Source organism: Heloderma suspectum, chromosome 1 (genome assembly GCF_057233095.1).
Source record: "Heloderma suspectum isolate Gila_16-S chromosome 1, 16-S_ref, whole genome shotgun sequence".
In the NCBI taxonomy this organism is placed as follows: Eukaryota; Metazoa; Chordata; class Lepidosauria; order Squamata; family Helodermatidae; genus Heloderma; species Heloderma suspectum.
The window spans coordinates 122,454,867-122,480,212 of NC_139458.1; the positions used below are offsets into that span (position 1 = coordinate 122,454,867).

Consider the following 25,346-nt stretch of genomic DNA (forward strand, 5'->3'; position numbering starts at 1 on the left):
AGGCGCGGGGCACACAGGGCGCAGGCGCGCCAGCCAGCTGCCCCAGGCTGTTTTAGAAAGATCCACAGCAGCGAAACCTGCCACAGTATCAGCAAGGAGGCGTTCGCCCAGGGCTACCAAGGCGCGCTGAAAGCCAACCATTGGATGTCGGTGGCTGGTGCTTGGGAGAGGCCTCTCAGTTTAGGAAGGTGGGGTTTGGGTGGGGTGACGTATGTAGGGCGGTGCCGCTGTCTAAGGGTTGGGCTTGAGAAACAGAGAGAGATGTGCAGGACACGTAGGACAGCCCCCTTTTCCCCGAAACACGTCCCAGCGGCAGCCGCGCGTGCAGCGAGGAGCTCCTGCCTCGGCTCAGTCAGGTGGGCGAAAGAACTTTGGTCTCCCGAATAACTCTCCTCGGCAGCGCCGACTGCGACTCTTCGGGGCTGGGTAACCCCCCCCCCCCCTGCCCAGTCACACGACTCGGATGTTTTCGCCGAGAGGCGCGCCGTGATTTCGAACTCAAGTCCCGGAGAAGTTCGCTGTGGCGATGAAGCTCTGGCTGGCGTTGCTGGCGTTGCTGGCGAAGGTGAGTGGGGGGGGGGGTGCGAGGAAACCTGCTGCTTTTCCCGCGGCAGCCCCGACAGGACAAGGAGGCAGGGAACGCGGGGAATTCCACGCGGATGGGGCGGCGTGCGCGCGCCTTCCGGGCGGCCCTCCCTTCGGCCCCCAGCCATTGATTCCTTTCCGCGGTGACGCCTCCTTTTGCTCTCCGGGACGAGCTCCAGCGGCGCAAAGCGGCGGCGGACTCCGGGACGCTCTCCCGCAGAGCGGCACTCGGGCTTCCTGCGCAGCGGCGGCTGGGGACTGGGGTGCGGGACAAGGACCGTCGTGGACACATTTCGATACATTTTGCTCTGTGCAGTGTGGATCACTGACCGCCTCCTCGAAGAGCGAGGGGGAAGGCCGCCCTTTCTCACACAGTGTGAACTTTCTGCCTGGAGTTGGCGGCGCCTGTTTTCTGCAGGCTGGGAAGGGAGGAAGTTGGCTGGTGGGCCGGCCGAGAATTTCACTAACTGCGCTTGCTGCGGTCAGTTGCTACTCTTGAATGATAACCTGACAGCGTTTGGTTTAATTTTGTCGCTTAACAGTTGAAAAAGTCAAAGATCGTTGCAATAAATAAATGAGAAATCTATCCCGCCCATGAGCCGAAGCTTTCTGGGCGCTTTTAAGTTGGCGCTTCGAGAGAGGCTTCGCCAGACCTGGGGCCCTCCAGATGTGTTGCACTACAACTCCCATTGTCTCTGATGGCATGGGACGATGGGAGTTGTAGTCCGACACATCTGGAGAGCACTAGGTTGGGGAAGGCTGCCAGACACGTCTGCCGTTCTCTCTAGCCCCACATTTGCTCAAACAGCTTTTGCAGGGTTTTGAAAGAGTACAGAAACGCATTTGCTTGGGGTGGCAGTAGGATGAGTGCACGCACCATAACCCAGGCCTTTTCTAAACTGCCTTCGACTCGGTAAACAAAACTGTTCTTCTGCCCAGTTAAAGTCATGGAGGGCACAATCCTATGCATGTTTAGACAGGAAAAAAGTCGTACAACTCACAGCATTCAGCCAGCTGCCTGCGGGGCTGCTGGGAGTTGTAGGACTTCTTTCTGTCTAAACATGCATAGGATTGCACTCTAAAAAAATCAAAATCATTTAGGGCTAAATTAAAAAGGCAATTTTGTATTAATGCCTTTTGACTTCAGTTAAAGGGCTTCCAGGATTCAAGCGGGTTTTGCCTTTCCCATTGCACACAAAATCAAGACTCCCCCCCACCCCAGTCTGCAAGGTCTGATTTCGATGTGATCCTGTCTATTTCCTGATAGTAATGGCAGTTCTGGGCCTATCGCTGAACTGATAGAGAAGTGCTGCAGTTCAAGCCTGCAGAGTTGTACCTTCTGGTTTAAACCTTAATGTTTGTTTCCTGTGTGTGTGCGCACACATGTGTGGGATGGAGAGGACATCTGTAGCTACTTAAGTGCTAAAGGAAAGGCACTCTACAAATTTTTAAATATATTATTTTGGGAGTATTTTTAATGAAGTGCATTTATTTATATTTAAATCCATGATTAGGCCATATCTATAGAAAGACCAACAAAAACTCACAAAATTCTGAGCAAGTTTTTAAGGTCTGTAGAACTCTTCATCCAGCTGGATGTTGAGCAAAGCTGGGGGGGGGGCAATAGAGGGGGGGAAACCTGGCATGCTGTTAAAGTAGCAATGTCTTGTTGGTTCAGTCAGGAAGGTGTAATAGACTTGATTGGATTAGACTCTACTTGGTGTTATGTAGGTTTCAGGTTACACCTAGGATTTCTGAGACAAGGAAATACACAATGGCTGTCCACATTTTTGAAAATATAAAATACAGTGGTTACCCAGATCTGTTCAAGCCTTGAGTGAAACGGGCAGGTTCCTTGCTAGGCAGAGAACAGAAGTAAAAAGGAATGGTTCTTATACCTGCAAAATGGAGACTAGCCTTAGGTAGTGTGCTAGGTAAAGAAAACTCAGTAGAAGCCAGTAGATGGGCAGCATTATCTAGTGGTTGGTGGAAATGGAACCCTCAAAGATTAAAGTCCCATCTCTTGATGGTAAAGAATTGTCTTCCCTCAGGATCCTGCTCTTGAATGGCTAAATTAGATATTTTCCAAGTTTCACAAAAAACAAATAAACAAAAAGAGGATGCCATTTTGGTCCATAACAAAAAATGCTAAAAACCATGATCAGTCAATGCCTTTATTAGGACCAAGCAAAATGTATACAATTACATGCAAGTTTTTGAGTTTTTCACTCTTCTGTATGTTAAACAAAGGGTGTGTGTGTCTAGAGTAAAAAGGTAATTTGTGTGAAATTATATTTAATGTTGTGTTTTTTTAATGGCAACCTTGGGAGCCAGTTTTAGGACTGAAAGGCAGGTTAAATTTTTAAATCAGTAGTTTCTTGGGATGAGTGCTGGCCCAAGTTAGCCCCTCTTAACCCCCCTGTATCCCTAATGAACTCATAGCTATGAGCTATGGTCTCTTCTTTCTGAGATTTTTTTAAAGCATAGAATCTGCATATCTTTCTCCCGTTTACAGTATTTTTACTTCACTGTTCAGCCAAAGCCTCTAGATAATCTCATAGCATTAGTGAAGATATTCCAGACATTGAAACTTTAGCCTTGGATGGTAACATAAAGCACAGTTTTGAAAGTGATTGGAAGTGGCGTGGCTGATAAACTGGTAGAGTAGGTTGGTGTGGCTAGTTGGCAAGCTGTGGTTCCTCCAAAGTGCTCCACTAAAATTGAAAGTGTTTAGTATCCCAGATTTTATTTTATAACATTGCTACTTAGTTCTTGTGTTGCAGAAGTGAGCTTAAACATGTGATGACACAAGCGTCCAGTGAGGTTGTAGAGCCAAATAAATTGCACTTTCTTGGATAAGAGGTGTATGACCGATGAAGGGCTTTGGTCTTGTTGCTTGTTACTGTCTTGTAACATGGTTTAAGTTCTTGTTCAGTTACACTCACCCTACATAATTAAGACGGTAAGAGCCCTGCTGGATCAGACCACATGTCCTCTAGTCCAGCATTCTGTTCACACAATGTCCAACCAGTTGCCCATGGGAAACCCACAAGCAGGACATGAGTGCAACAGCACCCTTACATCCATGTTTCCCAGCAATTGGTGTGTGTAGATGTACTGCCTCTGATCTGGTGGTAGCATAGAGCCATCAGGACTAGTAGGCATTTGATAGCCTTATCCTTCATAAATTTGTCTAATCCTCTTTTAAAGCCATCCAAATTGGTGGCCATCGCTACATCTTGTGATAGCAGATTCCACAGTCTAACAATGATGATTATGATTATTTGAATTTCTTAGCTGCCTTTCTCTTTAAAAAGACCCAAGGCAACTTACAACAAAATAATTAAAACATACATAATATAAAACCGCTAAAAACAAGTATGTGCTGTGTGAAGGACTTATTTTTACATGTAACTTCTGTTACATTTTGTTGGTCTGCCTTAAGAGTGTTGGAGCAGAAGGCTAAAAATAACGGGTGCCTGTTTTGTGCTGTGAGACAGCAGGACTAGCTGTAAGTTTGATGGACTGCACATGTAGCCAGTAAAACCTCTCTTGTGAATACTGTGGATAGGCCTTGCTCAGGGCCAGACTAATTGCCATACTTCAAAAGAGATTCTTCCCCCTCCTCACTCATATCAGACTTGGTACTGGCCTTGATGTCTTTTTGCTTTGGTGTCTTGGTTCATTTGCCCAAGTCGTCTCTTCCACAGACAACTTCCTGGAACACACTTCCTTTTCATAGCACACTGTGATCTGGATTGCATAGACTGCTTATAGGGAGCTGCTGGAGCTTGACCTGGGCTGTCTTGCTTCTCAGTGGAATGGGAGTGTCTGGTATTTAGCTTCTGCCCATGCTGTCTATCCCTCAGTAGCCATTGCTTGTGTAGGCAATGCCAGTTTGCATATCCTGCGTCAGCCATGTCAGTGCAGGTCCTCTGTGCTTCATCTCGCTGCCTTTTATAAGGAATGTTACTTGCCAATTCTCCTTTAGAGCTGAAAGCAGGCAGCCCCTGTGTGCATGCTGGTCTAGAATAAATGTTAGTCCTTTAAAATCCCCTTTAAAAAAGGTCCATCTTGTAGCCTTAATAATCTTGTTTACTCACGTCAGAGAGGAATTTCATATTGCATGCAATTCTGAGCCCATAATGTCAATATGAGTATTGTATGTTGCACGTATTGACTTGGGAAAGATTGTACGATGCCCATCTCTTTAAGAGAGTGGGTGGGAGAATCATATTTAATATTAAAAGAAACTTTGCACTGAGCTCTACTCGTAAGCTTAGCAAAAGAGTGTCCTTCCTATGAACATGCTAAGTATCAGGAAGTGAGTTTCAAAATAACTCATAAATCTCATATTAAGATAGGATGAGTCACCCAGAGAGCCCATTCATCTCAAAGCTGTCTCTGAATCTCCTAGGTGGAATCACCAGCACTGAAATTCTACTGCGATAATGGAGAATATCACTATTCTGGACAGTGTTGCAAAAAATGCCCTGCAGGTAAGCAGTCACACATTCATTTAATATTTAAGCAAAGGGTGTTGAGCCTGTCTTTGTTGGTTAATGCGAAAGCTCATTCCAAAGCAATTACAAATAGCGTTTAGTATTTATTTAGTTTTTGTGAAGCAACTGGAGAAGTACGTAGTATCTGTAATCCCTAGAACAACCCTGGAGCATAAGTCAGTATTAGGCTATTATTAGGCTTGCCCACGTCCTGGTTTGCCTATACCGTGTGTGTGTGTGTGGGGGGGGGGGCATTCACTTTAAAGATAAAATGGGGGATGGGAGCAAAACCTGCCCCCTCCCTGCCTTACTTCCCCACACTATGCTGTTCTGAAGCAGTCCTGCCACCCCCAGCCTGTCTCATTTGGGATATGAGAGACAAGCTGAGGAGAAATTGCGTCAAACAGCCGAGTGTGGAGAGGTAAAGCTGGGTAGGGGGCAGATTTTGCACACATCCCCTTGCCCTCCTTTTTGTTGTTAAATAACCCCCACTTTCTAAGAAAACCAGCGTACACGTGCTTAATATATGCACACCCAAGACAAGAGGAGGCTAGGGGATGTTGACCTGGTGTTGAATGGGGTACGGCTACCCTTGAAAGACCAGGTCCGCAGCCTGGGGGTCATTTTGGACTCCCAGCTGTCCATGGAGGCTCAGGTGTCAGCTGTGAGCCGGACAGTGCTGTATCAACTCCATCTGATACGGCGGCTGCGCCCCTTCCTTCCCGACCATCTGCTCCCATCGGTAGTACATGCCCTGGTCTCCTCTCGTTTAGACTACTGTAATGCGCTCTACGTGGGGTTACCCTTGAAGACGGTTCGGAAGCTGCAGCTGGTACAGAACGCGGCGGCTCGCCTGATTAAAGGCAGCCGCCGGCGAGATCACATCATTCCAGTGCTGAAGGAGTTGCACTGGTTACCAGTTGTTTTCCGGGCCAAATTCAAGGTGTTGGTTTTGACCTTTAAAACCCTATATGGTTCCGGCCCAGCCTATCTTAAGGAGCGCCTCCAGCAACACCAGACAGGCCGCTTAACAAGATCAGCCTCAGATGGCCTTCTCTCTGTCCCATCAGCCAGGACAGCTAGACTGGTGGGGACGAGGGAGAGGGCCTTCTCTGTGGTGGCCCCCACTCTGTGGAACTCCCTCCCTAGGGAACTCCGTCATGCCCCCTCTTTAATGAGCTTCCGTCGTGCATTAAAAACGTGGTTGTTCAGGCAGGCATTTGGGGTGGGTTAGGGTATTTAAAAAAAAAAATTATGGTAAAATTTTATTGTTTTAAATTGTTTTATGGTGGGTTGTACATCGCCCAGAGTGGCTGGGTGGCCAGTCAGATGGGCGATTAATAAATTTAATAAATAAATAAATTTAATAAATAAATAAAACACCCCTACCTGATGGCCCTTATATTTCCCATATTCTAGATGTTTGACTGAGAGGTAAGGGCAAGCCTGAGATTTGAAGCAGGGTCTTCCTGGCTCATGCTCTTAACAAAAATGATATACCAGGTCTTGAAATGTAACCCATCTTATCAAATTATTTGTAGCATCTTTCCCCGAATCCCCTGATGGTGATTTCTGTTCCATGTGGAACAGGATGTGCCTTCTCTGTAAAATAACAATGACTTGGCAACTTGTCTAAACAATGATTTCCTTTTATATAAGTAGATCTAAATGAATCTATTAAGCAAAGATAGTGTGTGTGTGCGTTTAAACCATTTAAACCTGAATAGGCTTTTTGGAACTTCTTATTTATTTATTTCATTTTTATCCCACCTTTCCTCCAAGGAGAAAGTTCTTCCTCTGCTTAAGCGTGCAGCTACCCCGTAAGATACATTAGGCTGTGAGACTGTGACTGTCCCAACCAGATCACCAAGTAAGCTTCATGGCTGAGTAGGGATTGGAATCAGGGTCACCCCAATCTTACTTAGGCTCTCTAACCACTATGCTACACTACACTGGTTCAAAAATCTAGTGTTAGTTTAAACCTAAATACCCCTATCATGATGATAAAGAAATACATTAAATTCGAAAGCCTAACATTAAGACCCTTTTGAAATTTTCTGACTGCTTTTTTTGGTTGTATCTTGGAAAACTGTGAAAGCGTTTACTTTTAGCTTGTCTATGCTCTGAGTCTGTTTGCAGCTATGTCAGTCTTGCAAACAATTTTACAAATGTTACTAGCCCCCACAAATATGACTAGTCTACAGCCCACAACTATCATTTGTTGGAATAGAAGCAATTCTGTTCTAATTTACAATTGGAGGGGATTCTTATTTTCTTGGAGACAATTCCTACTTGCCTCAGGTGATCATACAAGTGATTGTTTTACATGTCTGAACTATGTTAACCACGCAAGTGTCTTAGTGCTGTTGCATTTGGAACTAACATTGGTAAGAGAGTGTACTGGGAGGCGTTAGGCTATTGCCAGTGAACAGTGATGTGGTGCTGATAATTTTCTGGAACATTTTCCGGTGCTTTATTTTTCCATAGAAAATGTTCTGTTTCTTAATTTCATTAGTAAAAATGAATGTATGCCAATTGCAAAAACAATATTACGCAAGTTTGGCAGTTTCAAAGTTGTAATTAATGTTTTCAGGTGATTATCCTTAACAAGTATGTGAGAGAATGCATTTATGTCTCAGAGCAAAATCAAATCAATAAATCGTGACAGCGAAACTGAAGTAGATGAGTTGTCAACATATCATGCACATTTCTTTAGGTCGCTAAAATTTATTAGGGCTTATGAGCATCTAATGCAGGGCGGGAAGAGCAGCAGAGGTGATCTTCACCTCCTCATCCTGCCACCCTACATTTTTTGCTAGACAGGCTTTGGAGGGGGAGGGAAGGAGGCTGGAGAGTCCTCAGGGTAACTCATATCTTGGTCTCTCCAGTCTCCTTCCCTCCCCGTCTACCAGAATGCCCTCTTCTCCCCTTCTCTGAGGTCGAGTTCCCAACCCCAGAGAGCAGCTGGCGCCGTTCTTTCTGCACCGGCTCTGAGGGGGAGGGGCATCAGAGCTCTGGTTCCCCCCTCTGAGGCTGGAGTGCTGTCTCCAGCTTCGGATCAGGGAATCTGAAATGTCCTGTGGCCCCTCAGATGCTGTGTAAGGGGCCATAGAATTGCTCCCTTAGTGTCTCAACCGTTTTCAGCACTTTTGTTATTTTCTTAAATTTAAACAACGTAAGGGAAGTATATGCTACAGTTTTATTAGAACACTTGTAAAAATTTAAAGACAATTCTATAAATTAACTTTTTTCCTTAAAAATATTGTGGGCTAAATACTTGTGGTGTATTGAGACAACATTACCATGGGGTACCTTTTTTTAGCTTTGTTTTCTAAATACAAGTAAAACATACATGCTAAATTATATCCATCGAGGGCAAGGGTGGGCAGCTTGTGGCCCACCAGATGTTTTGTCCTATGACTCCCATCAGCTCTAAACCAGCATATGGAATGATGAGAAATGATGGGAGTTGTAGGCCAAAACATCTGGAGGGCCACAAGTTTCCCATTCTTGCTCTAGGGCATCAGGACATTTTCCGATGCAAACTGATTTTTTTCTTATACAAATGACCCCGTGCAAAACAACCCAATTTGCATCGGAAAACTTTCCGGAAAAATTTCCAATTCAGAATTTTCTGGAAAGGCTACATCACTACCAGTGAACTTCACAAGGTTGACCAGTTAGCAGCATCCAGCATGGGCTGCATACAAATACAATGCCCCATGCTGGGCTCTGCTAATGAGTAGTCGCACGTTTGCATGGTTCAGGCACAGCACCTCCAGTGACGCCTTGTGATGCCCTTTGGTAAGGGCATCCATCCTGCTTAGTCACCTCTCAGTGGTGGCCGCTCAGTACTTTCACCACTGGTAACAGTCTGCCACAGAAGCAGTATGTTACCATGTTTCATTCAGTCTGTTTTAGCACACATCGTTGATACTTGCTTTTTGAACAGCAGACATTCGGAGCATAAGAAGCTGCCTTACGCTGAGTCATACCCTTGGTCCATCTAGCCTAGTGTGTTGATACTGACTGGCAGCAATGCCTCTCCAGGGGTTCAGGCAGGAGTTTTTCCTGTGCTAACTGGAGATGCTGGGGATTGAACCTGGGACCCTTTGAATGCAAAGCAGGTGCTCTGCCACTGAGCTGCCACCACTCTTTGGCCACCGTTACTTATGAAGTATGGCTATAGATTTGGTGTCTCTCCCTGTGCCTCCTCAGCGATCAGTGCTGATGCAATTTGTTGTAAGCATTTTTGTTTATAACTTGATTCAGACAATGCATTTTTGGGGGGGAGAAGAATTTGTAGTGATCAGTTATGGCAATCACATCTTAAATCACTTGTATTGAGACAGTGTGGCATTTTTAGATTGTAGGTCTGTGGTCAGACTGCTGTCTTTTAATTACTCTTGTGCATAGTAACTGAGTACTTTCTAAACCAAATATGAGATAATCTAGTTGGCCAGCATGCACTCTGCCGCTTAGCTGTGCTCCCTCAACTGTGCAAGATTTAAACACCAGATGGTTTATCAGTTAGTATCTTGTTCCTACGCATGTCTGTTCAGAAGTCCCACTGAGTTCTGTGGAATTTACTTTCTAGTAAATGTGCAGAGGATTGCAGCCAGTCTGTGCATGCTACTTGGGGTGTGAATCCTATCAGATGCCATGGGACTTTCTTTCGTGTGTTGGACTGGGCTGCATAAGTTCTTCATGGGTTGACACCTCTTGCAAAATGTAGCCTTGAGGCAGGTCATGAGATTCACATGGCAGTTAAAAGCAGATGCTAATAACACTTGAATTAGAGCACTCTAACTTTAAATCATTGGGTTTCCTATCTAACAGGTACCCACATTGGTGAACACTGCATCCATCCACATACTTTGGGAATTTGTATGTCCTGCACAGAAGGAGAGGACTACACTGAATATGAAAATGGTCTTGAACAGTGCTTAAGTTGTGTCGAATGCAAATTTGGTACAGTATGGATTTGGGAGCAATCCTTAAAAGTGATTCTTTCTGGCTTTAGGTTTTTAAAAGCTTAATCATTTTTTCCTGATTAATTATGTGGGCTCTTGGCAGGGGCCCAACCATGCATACCCTTGACACCGGCCCTGCACACGCAAGCAGGCACCCCATGTATCCATTATGCATGTGTGTGTAATCATGTACATGTATGTATGACCCACACCCCAGCAGGGACCCGCTGGCAAGAGCCCCCTGGGCTTGTCTGTCATAATGCACGCGCGCACACGCCCACACACATGTATGTCCCTCCCTTCTCCTCACTGCAAGCACAAGAAAATCACATCCAGTCTCTTTCAGGATCCCTCCAAAATCCCTTCTTGCTGGATCACCTCAAACCCTTCTCTTTCTCTCTTCCTCACACACATACAGCCCCCCTACAAATGCACAACCCTCCCCAACCCCCCAGGCTGTTCCCAGTTGGCTCCCCCAGTCCTTGGCTGGCCTCCTGCTGCTCCCCCTCACCACTGGATCCCTGCTGGCTCCCTGACCCCCCATCTGCAGCTGCTGGCTTATTGCTGCCCTTTCTAGCCCCCCCCCACTACTCTCCCTAGCCCCCTGCTTCTTTCTGTGGCTCCTCCCCAGCTTGCCAGACAGCAGTGACGGGGGTCCCTTTTTCTTAGGAAAAGAAGATGGCCACCCACCATCTTCATTTCCTAAGAATGTTTCTCAGCCCCATGTGTGGCAAAGAGGCATTCATGAGAAATGAAGATTTGCTTTGCTTTTAACCAGTCTCAGCTGCCCGGAAGAACAGTTGTTTGTTTGTTTTTTAGGTAAAAAGTGAGAGGGAGAGGACACCTTGGCTGACACTAAGAGAAGTGTCTGGGGGTGTATTGGTGCCTGTGGCCACTGCGTTGCCAACGCCTGAATTATGTCATGTTGTGTTTCTCTAACATTCTAAAAAAGGGACTTACCTGTCTACTTAAACCAGGGATGGGGAATGTTTTCTCTGCCCAGGACCACGTTCTCTCAGGGGTAATCTGTTTCAGGGGGTGGGGGTGGGGGTGGGGGTGGGGCAGCGGCAGTGGAGAAAACTGGCAGTGATGATGAGGTTAGAAAACCCTTGGCAATATTTCTTTTTTTAGGGTTCAGGAAGGTGAGGACCTGCACTGTGAAGAGCAACACTGAATGTCAGTGCGAGGAAGGCTATTACTGTCCTCCAGGCTGTGAGGAATGTGTGAGGTGCAAGACAAAGTATGTACATCAGTGGGCTTGTGTTGTTGTTTTTAACAATAGGTTTGGGTTGTGCAAATATGTTAGAATATCTTCGGGTAGATTGATCCACTTAAGTCAAGGTGATATGTCATGACATAAATCGTCAAGAAAAAAGGCCAACTTAAAATAATTGATTTAAGTCTCATTCCCTTTTGGGAATGCATATGAATTGGTTAACCTAATGATTAAGGCTTACTAGACAGCATTCGTACTATGTAGGAGGATATACATTTTTCCATTGTTCGGTGCTTTCTGTTTCACTTTTGCTCATTCTTTAGCATTGCAACACTATCCTGCCTTGTCTAACCCCACCCCACCCCACATAGCTAACGGCCCAAAATGTTTGCTCTCAGCAGCTGCCGGTGTGACTTTGCATGTGTATCTTTTAGCGGCAGCTAAGAGTCCAGAACATTTCAGAAACAAGGGCTGGTAGGAAACTGGGCCGAGCAGTTTTCTTTTCATGAAATGAAAAGGAAATTACTTGTTTGCTTTTAGAGATGACATGTTCATAACCTGAGAACTGAGGAAGTTGCAGAGATGCAAGTATTGAAGATAAAAAAAAATAGTCCTTTCCAAGGACATCCAGGTGGACACAGCGGATGCTTGTCCCTGTGATGTATAGGATGGCATCTCGTGGAGCAAAGGGCTGGATCCTAATGACCTGCCAATATATGGCCTATTGCGCCAAATAATAATAATGATCTCAACAAGATTATTCCTGTACCTTTTTCGTTACATAGAAAAGCAGCCTTTACATCGGAACAGCCTGGTTCAGATGTAACAGGAAACATGATTTTCCATTATAAGAATGATGTGGGGTGGGGGAGCCAGGGGTAAACGCAGGACGCCGAGGTTCCCCAGGGCTCATTTTTGTAGCAGGAAACCATGGTTTCCTCTTACCTCTGAACTGGGCAAATATGTTTGATAGAGAACCATAGACTCGGTTATAAAAGGTTAGAAGTATATATTTAACATCCCCGTATTTGGATATAATTTGAACCAGGCTATATTTGAGAAGTGAAATTAAGAATATTAATTTAAGAAAAAAGACTTAAAGATAAAACAATCCAATTTTTATACTTTATATAGAAATAATGAATTTATCAAGTGCTTCACTTTCGTGTAGGTGAGGTTTGTTCCTGTCAATTTCAGATGGACAAAGCATGATTATCAGTCATCCGTAATGTGAGAACATCTCATTAGTTGCTCTGTGTGCATTGTATAGGCATTTTTTTCATACTTAACTCCTGCTTGTTTCCTGTGTTCTGTAAGAGCCCCAGTTCTTTGACCTGGTCTGCACAACACACTGGGCTCACTGTGGGTTATTGAAACCACAATAAGCTGTGGTACGTGCCAGATGCCATTTGGAATGTGCAACCGCCAGTGGGGTTGCATCATGTTGTGCAAATCCACCCATTGGGGGTTACATGAGGTTTAAACAAACCAAGGGTAGGGATGTCCATTGCAGGGAAATCCAGCCCTTTGGGGGCTTGACAGATTTCCCTGGAGCCCCCGGCTTGGCTTGCATTCATGAGCCAAGCTGCAAGTCTTTCCCCAGAATCCAGGAAATTTCCGTTTTCCTGTAAAACCAGCGAGTTATGCAAATTGCAGGCACAATTTACATACCTTGTAAATTTCTGCTGTAATTTGCATAATTTGTGAAAATTGCGGCCCGAAAGTGCTTATTAATGCACAAATTGCAGCTGGAATTTGCAGAAATTGTGGCCGCCATTTGCGCATAATAAAGCACTTTACGGCTGCAGTTTGTGCAAATTATATGGCCAAAATTTGTGCAAGATGCCCAAACTGCACCTGCAGTGTGCTCAACTTGCCAATTTTACAGAGAAAAGTATAACGGAAATCTGTGAGCTGGTCTGACTCATGCAGATCAGGTTGGGCAGCTCGTGAGTTGGCGAGTCAGAGTCTTGGGGGCCGAGCTGCGGAACGCTCAGTGGATTCCCCTCCCCGACGGATTCCTCTGACATCCCTAACCAAGGGTTATGCGAGGGTTGTTTAGCCTTCACATAACCCACAATGGCTGGGTTGGCATGACACAGTGCAACCCTAGTGGGGGTTGCATATTCAAAATGGTACCCAGCATGCGCTGTGGCTCATCCAGGGTTAAATAAGGGTGAGCCCAGTGTGTTGTGCGAACCGCGCCATTGTCACTAGAGTCAAAATGAAATTTCAGAAAAATTCAAAATGTCTCAATTTGATCCGATAACTTGATATTCAGGTTTTGGAACTGGAATCTGATATTTAAACTGTCAGCTTAAAAAAATACTATTACTACAGAATTTACAGAATGCCCCTTTGCATCAGCTCTCAAATGATTTCAAGTTGACTGCTGCTGTACAACTATTTGATGTCAAATATCCACCCATCTGGAAAATATTTGCCATAATAATTCATAAGAATGTTCAGTAGCAAATTCATGTGCACACAATTCCCATTCATTTCTAAGAGGCTTCCACCATCTGTCTGAAGTGACGGATGTTTTTTTTACTTCCTCGGAGGGCACACATGCCCGCTGATTAGACAACTTGTCATCCTTATCATTATCTTTTTTTTTAAATCTAGGTGTCCTGAAGGGCAGGCGACTGTACATGGCTGCAATGCCACCACAGATATGGAATGCGGGTCACCACCTACAAGTATAGTATAAATAGTCTGATTTCCAGTATCTTGCCTCTCTTGTTTTTGGTAGTAGTAGTTGTAGGCAACATGGGGCCAACTTCAAATCCTGACTTAGAATTGCCATGACAGTATAGAAGAGACCTACTGCTTAATTTTATATAGTCTAGCTCGTGAGTCCTGGCTGCCCATTCTTGTAGGTTAATTTTTTATCTAATTTTGTAGATTTTAACATTGATTACAACTCCCTTCATTTCCTATGTTCAGGCATGAATACTGGTGCTTATGAAACCAAAACAACACCCTTCACAGGCATGAGAGAGGTATCAGCAGATTTGGAGGAACTCCAAGGTTTGCAGAAGCACAAAAAATATTAAGGAAAAACCCAAAGGTGCAGAGTGGGGTGAGGGGAGACAAAACAGTCCAGTGAAGACTGAGCATGCTCGGTGGCCATGGAAAACTGGCTGACTGCCTCTTCTTTTTTTTGGTGGTGGGGATGGAAAACCAGGTGAGAGGGGGAATGGAATGGAATATCATGGAAGAAGGTGCCATTGGTTGACCAGAAGAGTGAACAGCAGCACTCCATGTTGCAATATTTTGTTCCAGGTCCCACTTGTTTGTTTATTTATACATCTCTATACCGCCCAATAGCCAATGTCTACAATTACTAGTTGTGGTGAAAACATCAGAATTACACAGGTGCTGCCTCCACAGGCTTACAATCTAAAGGTAAAGTTTACCTATTAGGGAGGAAAGAGAAGAAGAATCAATTGGGGAAAAGTCAGGGTGCATAGCAGTCACTCTTGTGAAATGATCACTTTGCTGACTACTTCTGATGGTGGTTCAGGAATCCTGTCCTCTGTGTCCTCCAAGTCTTTGCACCTACCTCTTTTATTGGAGGGTGGGGGGTTGTTGGGATCTTGGGCTGTGTCAATACTGTCATTGGTTCTATAGTGGCTTAAGTTACTCAGGATATAGTTGTCAAGGGTCACCATGAGGAGTTTACATGGACGCTGCAGGAGCCAATTCTAGGAGAGGAGGAGCCAATTGGCAGTTAATCCAAGCCAGGCTGATGGAGGGGGCCTCACTGTCTCAGCCAGGTGAATTTTTTAAAAGTGAAATTCACATGAGTGGAGAGAACTTAATACACAAGGGCAAATAGCTCTGACAGTCTGAAACATACCCCTGGCTACAGTCCTGTACAATTTGCTCCAATTGGTGATACCTGTATGTGCTTACCTGCAGGACTGAAAATGCTAGGCATAGGCTTCATTCAGATGTAATGCTTAAGTATAGTTTAGCGTTACATGAACAAACCTCGAGCTTGCATGCGCCTCCCTTCCTCTTTCTTCCTCTGGCACAACTGGGGATTTTGCTTCTAGTTTTGACTAAAGATTGAAAAAAACTAATGGCAGTTTACCATTATGTCCAAACCCAAGCAAACTGTGTTTTGGCTTAACTATGATTTACTGAAACAAGCCAGCTTCAAACTGTGGAGGTCTTCTGCTGCTGTTCCTCCACCATGTTATTGCCACACCACCCCCTGGCTGATTTAAACTGGAGTTTATTGTGGAAGGGATGGAAGCGTCTGTCTGCACCCATCCATCCGACTGCAGTAAAACCCATCCCAGCCAGCCATAGTCTTCACTGTTGTATTTGGCAGCTTTTAAGTCTGCTGATTGAGAAAATCGCAGGGTTGCCTGTGCCTCTTGACACCTAAGTCCTGCCATATTGCTACGTCTGGGGCAAGGCTAGCCTGAAAGTGAAGGCCCTATGAGATACTTGGGATGGGGGAGCAGTCAGTGAATAATGTTGAGTCTCTCTAAATCACTTGGGAGTCCCAGAGCTATTGAGAGCTCCTAGCAGAACTCGAGAGAGAAAAAACATGTAGGGAGTTCATATGTAGAACTCTAATTGGGAGCCCTTCCTCTCTTTCTCCTTTTAAGCATTCCACGACATGGGAGGAGCATGAAACTCTTATCTTTTTTTTTTGCCGGTACATCACCCAAAAGGTAGCTGTGGCATTTTTGCTTGTGCACATGCATGCATGTGTGGCCTTTTTGCTTGTGTGCATACATACCTGCTTTGTCTTGCTCTGGCCTGAAGCAAAAGCCCAAGTTAGGAAACGCACATAGGAGATGGCCTCCTGTGTGTTGTCTGTCATCCGCCTCCCCAGAAAGGACCTCTTTGTTCTCCAGGTTGGTGTGAGCCATGGGTTAACTACAATGGGTTAACTCCCTCTATTGCCCAGGAAAAGAAGGGATCATGTGACAGAGTTTTGTGTAATCCGCCAGCCCTAGGCTCCTCCCTTCAAGTTTGTCCCTGCTTTTCGCCCAGGAGATAGATAGATAGATAGATAGATAGATAGATAGATAGATAGATAGATAGATAGATGAGTTACTTTTGTATTTGAGGTCTCCTTTTTTAGCTTCTGTGCTGTTTGTTCTACTATACCTTGTCTTCCTTATGGCTCCTTGGGGAAAGAAAGCTGCAAAGAAAGCAAACAGTCTCCTCAGGCTTCCTAGAAGCCCAGTGAAAGCTAAGTGGGCTCACGATCTTGGCCCCACATCGGAGCTCGATTCCATGAGACACCTGCAGTGGGAGAGGCTTAGGAAGACTCAGCCTGCCGGCTCTGGCTGCCTGCTCCGTCAAGCAACAGCTTGACTTTGAGGGAAGCAGTCACGGCTAAGGGAGTTGGGGTGTCTGCATTTTCAGACCAAACCACCTTCTCCCAAACTGATCTGGAGCCCCTCAGGAGCCTAGATTTGGGGTCAGAAGACTAAAGGATGAGGAGGCCACAAGTGTGAGCAACTGGCACCTTGGCAAAGGGAAGAATGAGAGTCATCTCCAATTCGCCCCCTCCGCCCCCTGGTGGATTCCTGCCCAAAGCAGCGGGTGGCCATTTTGAATGCTAGTTTCACATTCAATAGTGAGGATAAATCCACTCCTCTTCCCCCTGTACTACCCAGACAAATGGGGGCACAGACAGTGAGTCTGCACCCCCAAGCCCGATCAGTAACGTCTCTCAAATTGATAAGTCAGTCTTCTCTCAGCTTACAAAAACTGTCTTGGACAAACTAACCATCTTCTGGACAAACAGGCTCCAAAGCCAGCTCAGCCTGTTAAATGTACTTGTGAACCGTGCCCTTCTGATTCCTCCTCCCCCTGCCACCCGAAGATCTGAGAATACAACTAAGCCTCCTGGCCCTCTCCAGCCAAACACCCAGCCAGCATTCATTTGCATGCTCTCAAGAGGGTTTATCCCATCCCTGCTCTACTGCCAAGAGTGCCACTCCCGGAGCTCCTAATCCCGATTCCCAGCCACCTTAGGATAGTGACTCCGCTCTGCCCACCACTTGTGGGATGGGTGCTTCAGACTGGGAGGACGGGGGATGGTTGGTTATGGAAATAACAGCAGAGGATGTCTGTGGAAACGGATTCCTTAATAAAGAGGATTTTCTGCCCTTAAGTCTCTAAGGCAATGGCTACTTCAGTCATGAACTCAGCAGAACCAGAAACAAAACAGCCACTCTCATGAGGACAGGCTGTGTTTCCTGAACCCAAGCCAGCCACCAGAGAGGTTTCTTTCCCTAATTTCAAAAAACGATTGAAGGAAGAATGGACTTTTCTCCTCCAAGGCAAAAAGGGGCAAATACTGCTCAGGGCTTCTATACACCACCACAGAAGCTTAATACACCCCACATAGATGCTCCAGTGGCAGTACTTCTCTCAGGGGACATTATACCAAAAGATGTCGATGCATCCCTTAAGGACCAGGGCGAATGAAAATCTGACACAGCTCTAAAGAAAACCTGCGATGTCCTTACCCTCTGTGCCTCAGCTGTCTCCTCTTATTTTGCTAGAGCCTTAATCCTGCAGGTTGAAGATATTCTAAATAATAAAGATCTGAACCAAATGTCACTCTACAGAGGACTAATACAACCTTTACAGCAGGTGCCATGGAACAACTCAGAGAGGTGGAGCAACTTGGCTGCTAAAGAACCACAGACCTGATGGAACTAGCTCACTATTTCAGTCTGACAATATCTTGCCTAGGCTTTGTTCCATGGGCCTCAAAAGATTTCACTGATCACGGATGCCAGCCTAGAGGGCTGGGTCACACATTACAACAGTCAGGTCATCCAAGGCCCCTAGCAGGACTCAGAGAAAGAACAGAGAATCAGTTGGCTCAAACTCGGAGCAGTTCACCTAGCCCTGAAACACTTCTCTCCCCCCCCCCCAGCTGCAAAAGGACAGCTGCAATGCTCTCACATCCTTATAAGGATGGACAGTATCCCCACAAAAGCCCATATTAATTGCCAGGGAGGAACTAAATCCAACTCCCTCCACAAGAAAGCCTAATCTATGCTTTTCGAGTCTGAACAAAACCTGATCTCCATTTGAGCCCAGGACATCCAGGGCAAGCTAAACCACACAGTGGACTACCTGAGCAGGCAGCAACTAGATCTGGGGGAATGGATCCTACACCCCTTTCTTTTCCAAGAGATCCAGACACACTTCAGACCATTCACAATGGACTTGTTCGCCTAACAACCACGAGCTTACCCAGTAACTTTCAAGATACCACTGCTACAGAGCAGAGAACATGGATGCTTTAAACACGTCATAGCCCAGGGAAAGCCTCTATGCCTTCCTGCCAACTCCACTATTGGTCTGGGTGCTCAGAAAGATACAAACAGAGCAAGCAACAGTCATTCTAGTAGTGCTCTTCTGACCCAGAAGACCGTGGTTTTTGGAAATCCTACATCATGCTCAGGAAGAACCCTGTTTCCTCCCCACGGTGACCCGATCACCTCTCCCAGGAACTGGTTTTCCACCGAGACCCAGGAGAGCTTTGTCTGGCCACGTGGAAATTGAGCAGCCTATCAACACAACGTTAGGATACCTGGGCACAGTAATCAGCACCCACCTAGCATCATGTAACAATTCTACTACACACACATACGAGACCACCTGGAAGGTGCAGATGAAAAAGCATTGTCATCCACTCTGCAGGTATAAAAGATCTCCTGCTATTTCTCCCAGCAGGCCTCAACATGGGTTTCAAACTGGCCATGCTACACTGATAGACTTCTCTCCTCTGTCTTACCAAAACTAGGCCATCCACCTCTTGGCTCCCATCCTTACCTCAAGCGCTTCCTCAGGGAAGCTTCTATGTTATCTCTGCCTACCATTCACAGATTCCCAACTTGGAGTCTCCAGATCATTCTGTCTGCACTCCCAAAATCACCATTTGAGCCTCTAAGACTATTCCTCTCAGGCTCCTATCTGAAAAGATATGGTTTTAGTGGCCATTACATCAGCACGAAGCATGTTGGAGCTCTCAGCCCTTTCAGTACAGGAAGGCCTATCTTTTCAGAAGGACATGGTCACCCTCAGACTTGATTCTGCTTTCACTCCCAAAGTTGTTTTACAAGTCACAAGAGCTCATCTTGTCTTCCTTTTGCCCTCGGCCTTTTCAGCCCTTGGTGAAGGGCTGGCATAACCTGGATATGCACAGAGCAATCAAAGTCTGCCTAAAACACACACAGTCCCTTCTGCCAATCTGACTCCCTTTTTCTTTCACCCCACAGCCATGGGTAAGTCAGTTTTGAGATCCATGCTAGCCAGGTGGCTCAAAGCGTGTATTTTTTCTGTCCATGAGGCTTCACACCTTCCTAACCCTTCAAAGGTCATAGCACACTCCACCAGGTCAGCAGCTACCTCAGTGGCCCTTCCCACCAATGCCTCAGGAGCAGAAATATCTAACACTGCAACTTGGCCTAATCCAAGTTATTATATGCTTCCTTCAGTAGGAGTGTTCTCCAGCAGTTAGTTCACAACGGACTCTGTATTTACAAGTTGTCCCACCCAAATTGGCAGTTAGCTTTAGCATATCCCATTGTAGGGATGCCTTCCTCACACCAACCTGGAGAATGGAACATTGTTACTTACTGAGAAGTTCCTTCTGGATTAGCGTGTGGAAGGCATCCTGGCCACACCCTAACTTTTTTTGTTCCTATTGTATTATCCACCATTATTGTCTACCTCTGCATCTTTTGGGTCAGGCTGTCACCTTGAGATCTAATTTCCTTTTACTTTATGTATCCATCCTCCCTGGGAAGTTTTCTCCTCTCCTCTATGAACCTTATGGTTTTCCATTTATATTGGAGAATTTCTTTCCTGATCCCTATTACTGAGCTGTAGCCATGGATGGAACTGGCAGGGAGGAGTCTAGGACTGGCAAACTACACCAAACTTTCCTGGGTGATAGGAGTTAACCCATTGTAGAGATGCCTTCTGCACACCAACCCAGAAGTAACCTTCTTGGTGAGTACCAGTATTCTCTTTTGCAACTCCCTACATTTTTGTAAAGTACTAATTATGTGACCAAAAGCAAACTGTGTTTGCTTTTTATGCATGTTTCAACACAAGCTGAAGATTCTTGTGGTCTGGACCTATTTACAATGCTTATTTCTTTCTGTCCTTTTTAGAATCTATGGATCCTATACTCAAATGGGTTTTGATCAGCCTTCCTGCATTTGCTGGTCTTTTGTTGTTGTGGATTTTCATATGGAGAAAGACAAAATGTTTCACTAAAAAGGATGAAGGTAATTTCCTAGTGTGCAGATGTACTTTCTTGAAGTAACCAGCTATCCAAAGTTACATAAACTAAAGTGAAGTCAGAAACATCTCAGAGTACATGCTTTTTATGACAAAGATCCATTGTAAGATCCCTTGCTGAAGGGATCAGGTAACAGGTGATGTGCAAGACCTCTGCTTGAGACCCACTGCCAGTTGGAGTAGACAATACTGGGCTAGATGGGCAAATTGTTTGACCACAGGCAGCACCAGAAGGGTGGAGGAAGAGCCCCCCTGACAAGTAGCTCTCCTCTCCATTGCTGGACCCCAGTGGCTACTTGAAGGAAAGCCATTTTGACGTGAATCATAAGCTGTAAATTAAAATAAGGCTGCAGTCCTAAGCATGCTTATTTGAAAGTTAATGCTGTCAAACTCAATGACCTGGTTCGCACAACACAACCCACCATGACTGATTACCCATGGTGGGTTGTAGTGTTGTGCGAAACTGGTGCGGTTTCTGCAGAGCAGCTTATTTTTCATGAACAAGCCACCCTGAGAACCCATGGCTTGTTTTAGGGTTGTTGATACCCATGCTGGCTTGTTGTGTTGTCCGAACCTGGTAGGGCAACTTGGTTGTGCGTTGTTGGGAACAGCTACAGAGCTGGATGGCCCGAGTGACAAAAACTGAGGTAGGGACCGAGGAAACAAGGAGTTCTGCTGCAAAGGCACCTGAGGTACATGCTGGAACCAACAAGAAGACTGAGGGGGAAGGAATGTGTGTGGGGGGGAAACCAGCCATGTCAAGACCATCTGTCGGGTTAACAAGCAAACAACTAACTCATAGTGGCTTATTCTCAGGGTGGCTTAGTGTGATGTGTGAATCCTCCCAATGACTTATTTGAGAGATATGTTTAGGATAGGAGTGTTAATGTGAAATATACCCTTTTTTCTATCAGAAACCAAAACACATTATTACTTATTAAAAGTGTTTATTGTTTTTCTGTGTACAATAACATCACAACATACAAACAAAAATGGAACATCCTTTAAAACCTTACTCCCTTCTCCAAGAATCCTGCACTTTGCCCCTTTAGTGCCTAGTCCAATATTTTTTTCTGGTACACCACTGAGACTAACCTGGTTTAAGGCAGTTTCCTTTGTTTCTATCCTGTGAAATACCCACTGCAGAAAATATTAATTCCTGAATATTCTATAAATGAAAGGGCTCCCAAAGTTTTTTTTTAAATGCAACACCCAATAGAAATAAGCAACAAAAACTAGACAAGCGTTTCTGTTGTTGGGGTTTTAGAAATGGGGTTTGGACTGTATCCAAAAAGATAACTCCATGACACTACGCAAGGTTGCAATCCTGACATGATATACATTGTTGTTTCAGAATGCAGACAGAGGACTTTCAAAGGGAGAATCCAATATCATATAAATAGTATATGAACAAAGAGCTATACTTCTAAAGGGAAGAACAGTATTAACCATAACACTGTAGGAATGAAAAGAACCTGAAGGTCACCTATTCCCTTTTAAATCAAATGATCCTTTTACTATGTTTTGAAGTTCTATAGTTCCTGTATTATCTAATACATTAATGTCTTTTTCTCCATCCCCTCCTCAGAAAAAGAAGTCAAACATTATTTGGTAAGTGTCCACATATTTCCTTCCTTTATCCTTCTTATGAGCAAATGTAACTGATATGCTTGGCTTTGCAAGCTCACAAGCAGGCCGGCCACCATCAGCTTCGTTCTCCATTGTTAGTCTCCTATACCTGATAGCCTGCATTAATCATCTGTTGCCACTGCCTTCATTTCTGTCTCGATAGTTTTGGTAGTCCATACCTTACCATGTGTATCTCTGATGAGCACGGTCACTTTTGTTCCCATTTTCCGATAGGAACTGAGGTTGGGAAATAAGCAGCTTGCCCAAGACCATTCCATGGCTACTGTGGGATTTGAGGACAAGTCTGCCTCCCTAGCCACTGCACTAATGAGCTGCATACCTCTTCACACAATGCACAATTACCTTCTGGAATTCTCTACCCCAGGATGTGAGGGTTTAGATGCTTTTAAAAAGATGTTTAGATTTGGTAATGTTTTTTTAAAAATTCATGGAGGATGCTTTTTAACACACCTACTAGAAATGATAGCTTATTTAAGTGTTTTATACAGCACTTCAGTTAGATTCCCAAGGTGGTTTACAAAAAAGAAGAATAAAAGGTAATACCCAAAAAAAGTGAGATAGAACCTCAGTACCTTTACAGGTGTGGGGCAAACAGGAGTAGATTGTCATCATGGTCCAGGTTAAACACGACACCACACCATTTGGTTTTTTGTTTTTGTAACTTACCTGTACAAGTTTCCATGCATGTAGTGTTGTGTATAAACTAGATAATTGATGTCTGAGTGTATATGCCTGGGATCTATGACTCGGGAGCCTACAGTGGTGGTGTGCTAATGTTGAATGTGCAAGTATCAGTGACTCAGGGAGCAATCCTTTGGCCGCTAGACAGTGTCTAGATGGCCATAGGATGTTTCACTTTCTGGGAACCGAGCTCGGAGCCAGGGCTCCAAGCTTAGTTCCCAGAAATCTCAATCCCCACCCCCTCCCCTGCTGCCTCATAGGCAGCACGGTTTGTTCCCATCTCCACATTTGTAACTACAGTGTGGAGTGGGCAAAAGGGGGGCATTCCCATCGGAGAGGAGGAGACGACAGAAGCATCGTTACAACGCTTCCTGTGCACTGTCCAGCCTGCCCACCTTGCTCCAACACACCCCAGCTAGGCAGCCAAAATCGGCTGTCTAGCCGCAAATGCATGGGGAGAGGATCCCCTCCGTGCTCCGCTGGCCCTGCATTGGATAGTTGGCCACCTCCGAGTTCGAAGGTGGCCGATTATCCCCACAGGATTGTGCCCTCAGTTTATATATTGACCCAGTGCATGTGACCCTGCGTTGGGATGGATTTTTAAAAAAGCATACTTAATGTTGCATTTAAACACGGCCACACAAATGTTCGTATGTTTAGGTTGCAATCCTATACCTTACATGGGAGTAAATCTCATTTAACTCAGTGGGGATGTACATCTGAGTAGACATGCATAGGGTTGCACTGTTAATGTACTTTTCTACTTGGACTGATCTGAAGAATCAACAACTAATGCCAAAGGGGTTATTCTTTTATTTACAGATAACTGATAGCAATGAGATCCTGAACTCTAAGCCTAAAGCACCCACTTCTGAGACTTGTGTATTGAGAAATGAGTTGCCTGAGAATGCAGAGAGAAGCGACTTCCAGTTGGGCAGCGCAAATAAAGAACCTGCCTCTAGGAATGTCCCGCCTGATCCACCGCAGCCACTGCTAGGCAGGCCTGCCATTAGTGGTGTGCTGTCAAATGTAAGAAAATGTTGTGGAAGCTGTGTGAAAGAGTGTAAATGTTGGCGGGAGAAGCCACTACTCCAAGAAAAGAAGCACAGCATGACTTAATTCTGGAGGGGGAGAGAGGATGAGAACTGTCACTCCCCCTATAAGAGACCCTACTGTGAAGTAGGGTGAGGAGTGTGTGTTCATTCATACCCTGCGTCTTACAAAAAATATACAAAGCAGCTTATGTACAATCGGAATAATAGGAAGCAAGATAGAATGCAACCTAAAACCAAAGTAGCAAGCCAAACCAACAGCAGTTTAAAATAGCAGTAGAATACACACTGCAGTCAAGATTCTACAAGGACCTGCTTAAATAAGACTGCCCTCATCACCTACCTAAAAGCAAGTGGTGGGAGGGGGCTGGGGGGAGGCTCTAGGGAGGTCATTTCACAACTGTGAAGGCCCTCACCTGGGTATCTTAGATACCAGTGAGACCTGAAGGAGAGTATCTGAAGTGATACAAAGGTCCTGGGCAGACTCTTATTGGGATGTGTGGTTCCTGAGATATTCTGATCCTAAAATTGTCACCAGAAGTTTGCCTCTAGTGCAATTCCAAGTGAACTCTTGGATTCCTCTTCAGGAGAATTTGTATAAAACTGGAGAAATTGCTCAAGGGGGTTCTGCATATCCCTACTCTGAGGTAGCGCTCTCTGCTGCTGCCACTCCCACCCCATCCTTTCTGTCTACTAGAATGCTGGCTGGGAATGATGGGAGTTGCAGTGTAGAGGGCACCAGGCTGGGAAAGGCTGAGTTACAGAGTGCAGAAAAAGGTTTCCTGTGCCCTCGTGGCCTGCCTTTGCTGTGTCCTCTCTTTGCCTATAGTCTCTCTCTCTCCCTCCGCCTTCTCTCTCTCACACACTCAAACCTTTGCTCTGGACCAAGCTGTGTAGGACAGTTCTAGTCTCTGGAGATTTTTTTCCCCCTCTGGACATGACTGGTGATTGCCAGAGTGTATGAGCTTTTCAAGATCCTCGTGATGGGCATTGTCCCTCTGTCTCTTTGCTGCCGTCACATGTCAGGGGCTAGAGTTTGTGGCATTCCAGTTTGGAGTTTTCCTCTGGTATGCTGTGATGCTTTTGTTTAAAAAAGAGCAGGCTGAGTGATGGGGAAAACTTTATGCTTCCACAGAAAAACGTCCTGCTATATAGTGTCCGTAGAAAACATTAAAAAACGGTTTTGTTGTTGAATTACCATTGCTCTGATATCTTTTGGAACTACCACATAAGAGAGCAGTCCTATGGCCCCTAGGCAGCATCTGGGGGCCATAAGATAGTTTGGATTCCTGGATCCGAAGTTGGAGACAGTGCTCAGACCAAAGAGTCCAAGCTCCCCACCCTGTCTCCCTCACAGCTGGCATGGAGAGAACCAGCCCAGTGA

The 25,346-nt window shown here is 45.3% G+C and overlaps 1 protein-coding gene across 1 annotated transcript in view; it reads left to right on the forward strand.

Moving 5' to 3' along the window:
* Positions 1 to 284: 284 nt before the first annotated feature.
* The window catches only part of LOC146357785 (tumor necrosis factor receptor superfamily member 10B-like), a 29,048-nt gene continuing 3,986 nt past the window's right edge, over positions 285 to 25,346 (forward strand). The window contains exons 1-8 of the mRNA XM_084855511.1: positions 285 to 565; positions 5,003 to 5,084; positions 9,927 to 10,058; positions 11,192 to 11,300; positions 13,902 to 13,975; positions 20,450 to 20,566; positions 22,168 to 22,190; positions 23,733 to 23,939. Of these exons, the coding sequence (XP_084711637.1) occupies positions 527 to 565; positions 5,003 to 5,084; positions 9,927 to 10,058; positions 11,192 to 11,300; positions 13,902 to 13,975; positions 20,450 to 20,566; positions 22,168 to 22,190; positions 23,733 to 23,939 (783 nt within the window). The 5' untranslated portion in view covers positions 285 to 526. The remainder of the gene's footprint in view (positions 566 to 5,002; positions 5,085 to 9,926; positions 10,059 to 11,191; positions 11,301 to 13,901; positions 13,976 to 20,449; positions 20,567 to 22,167; positions 22,191 to 23,732; positions 23,940 to 25,346) is intronic.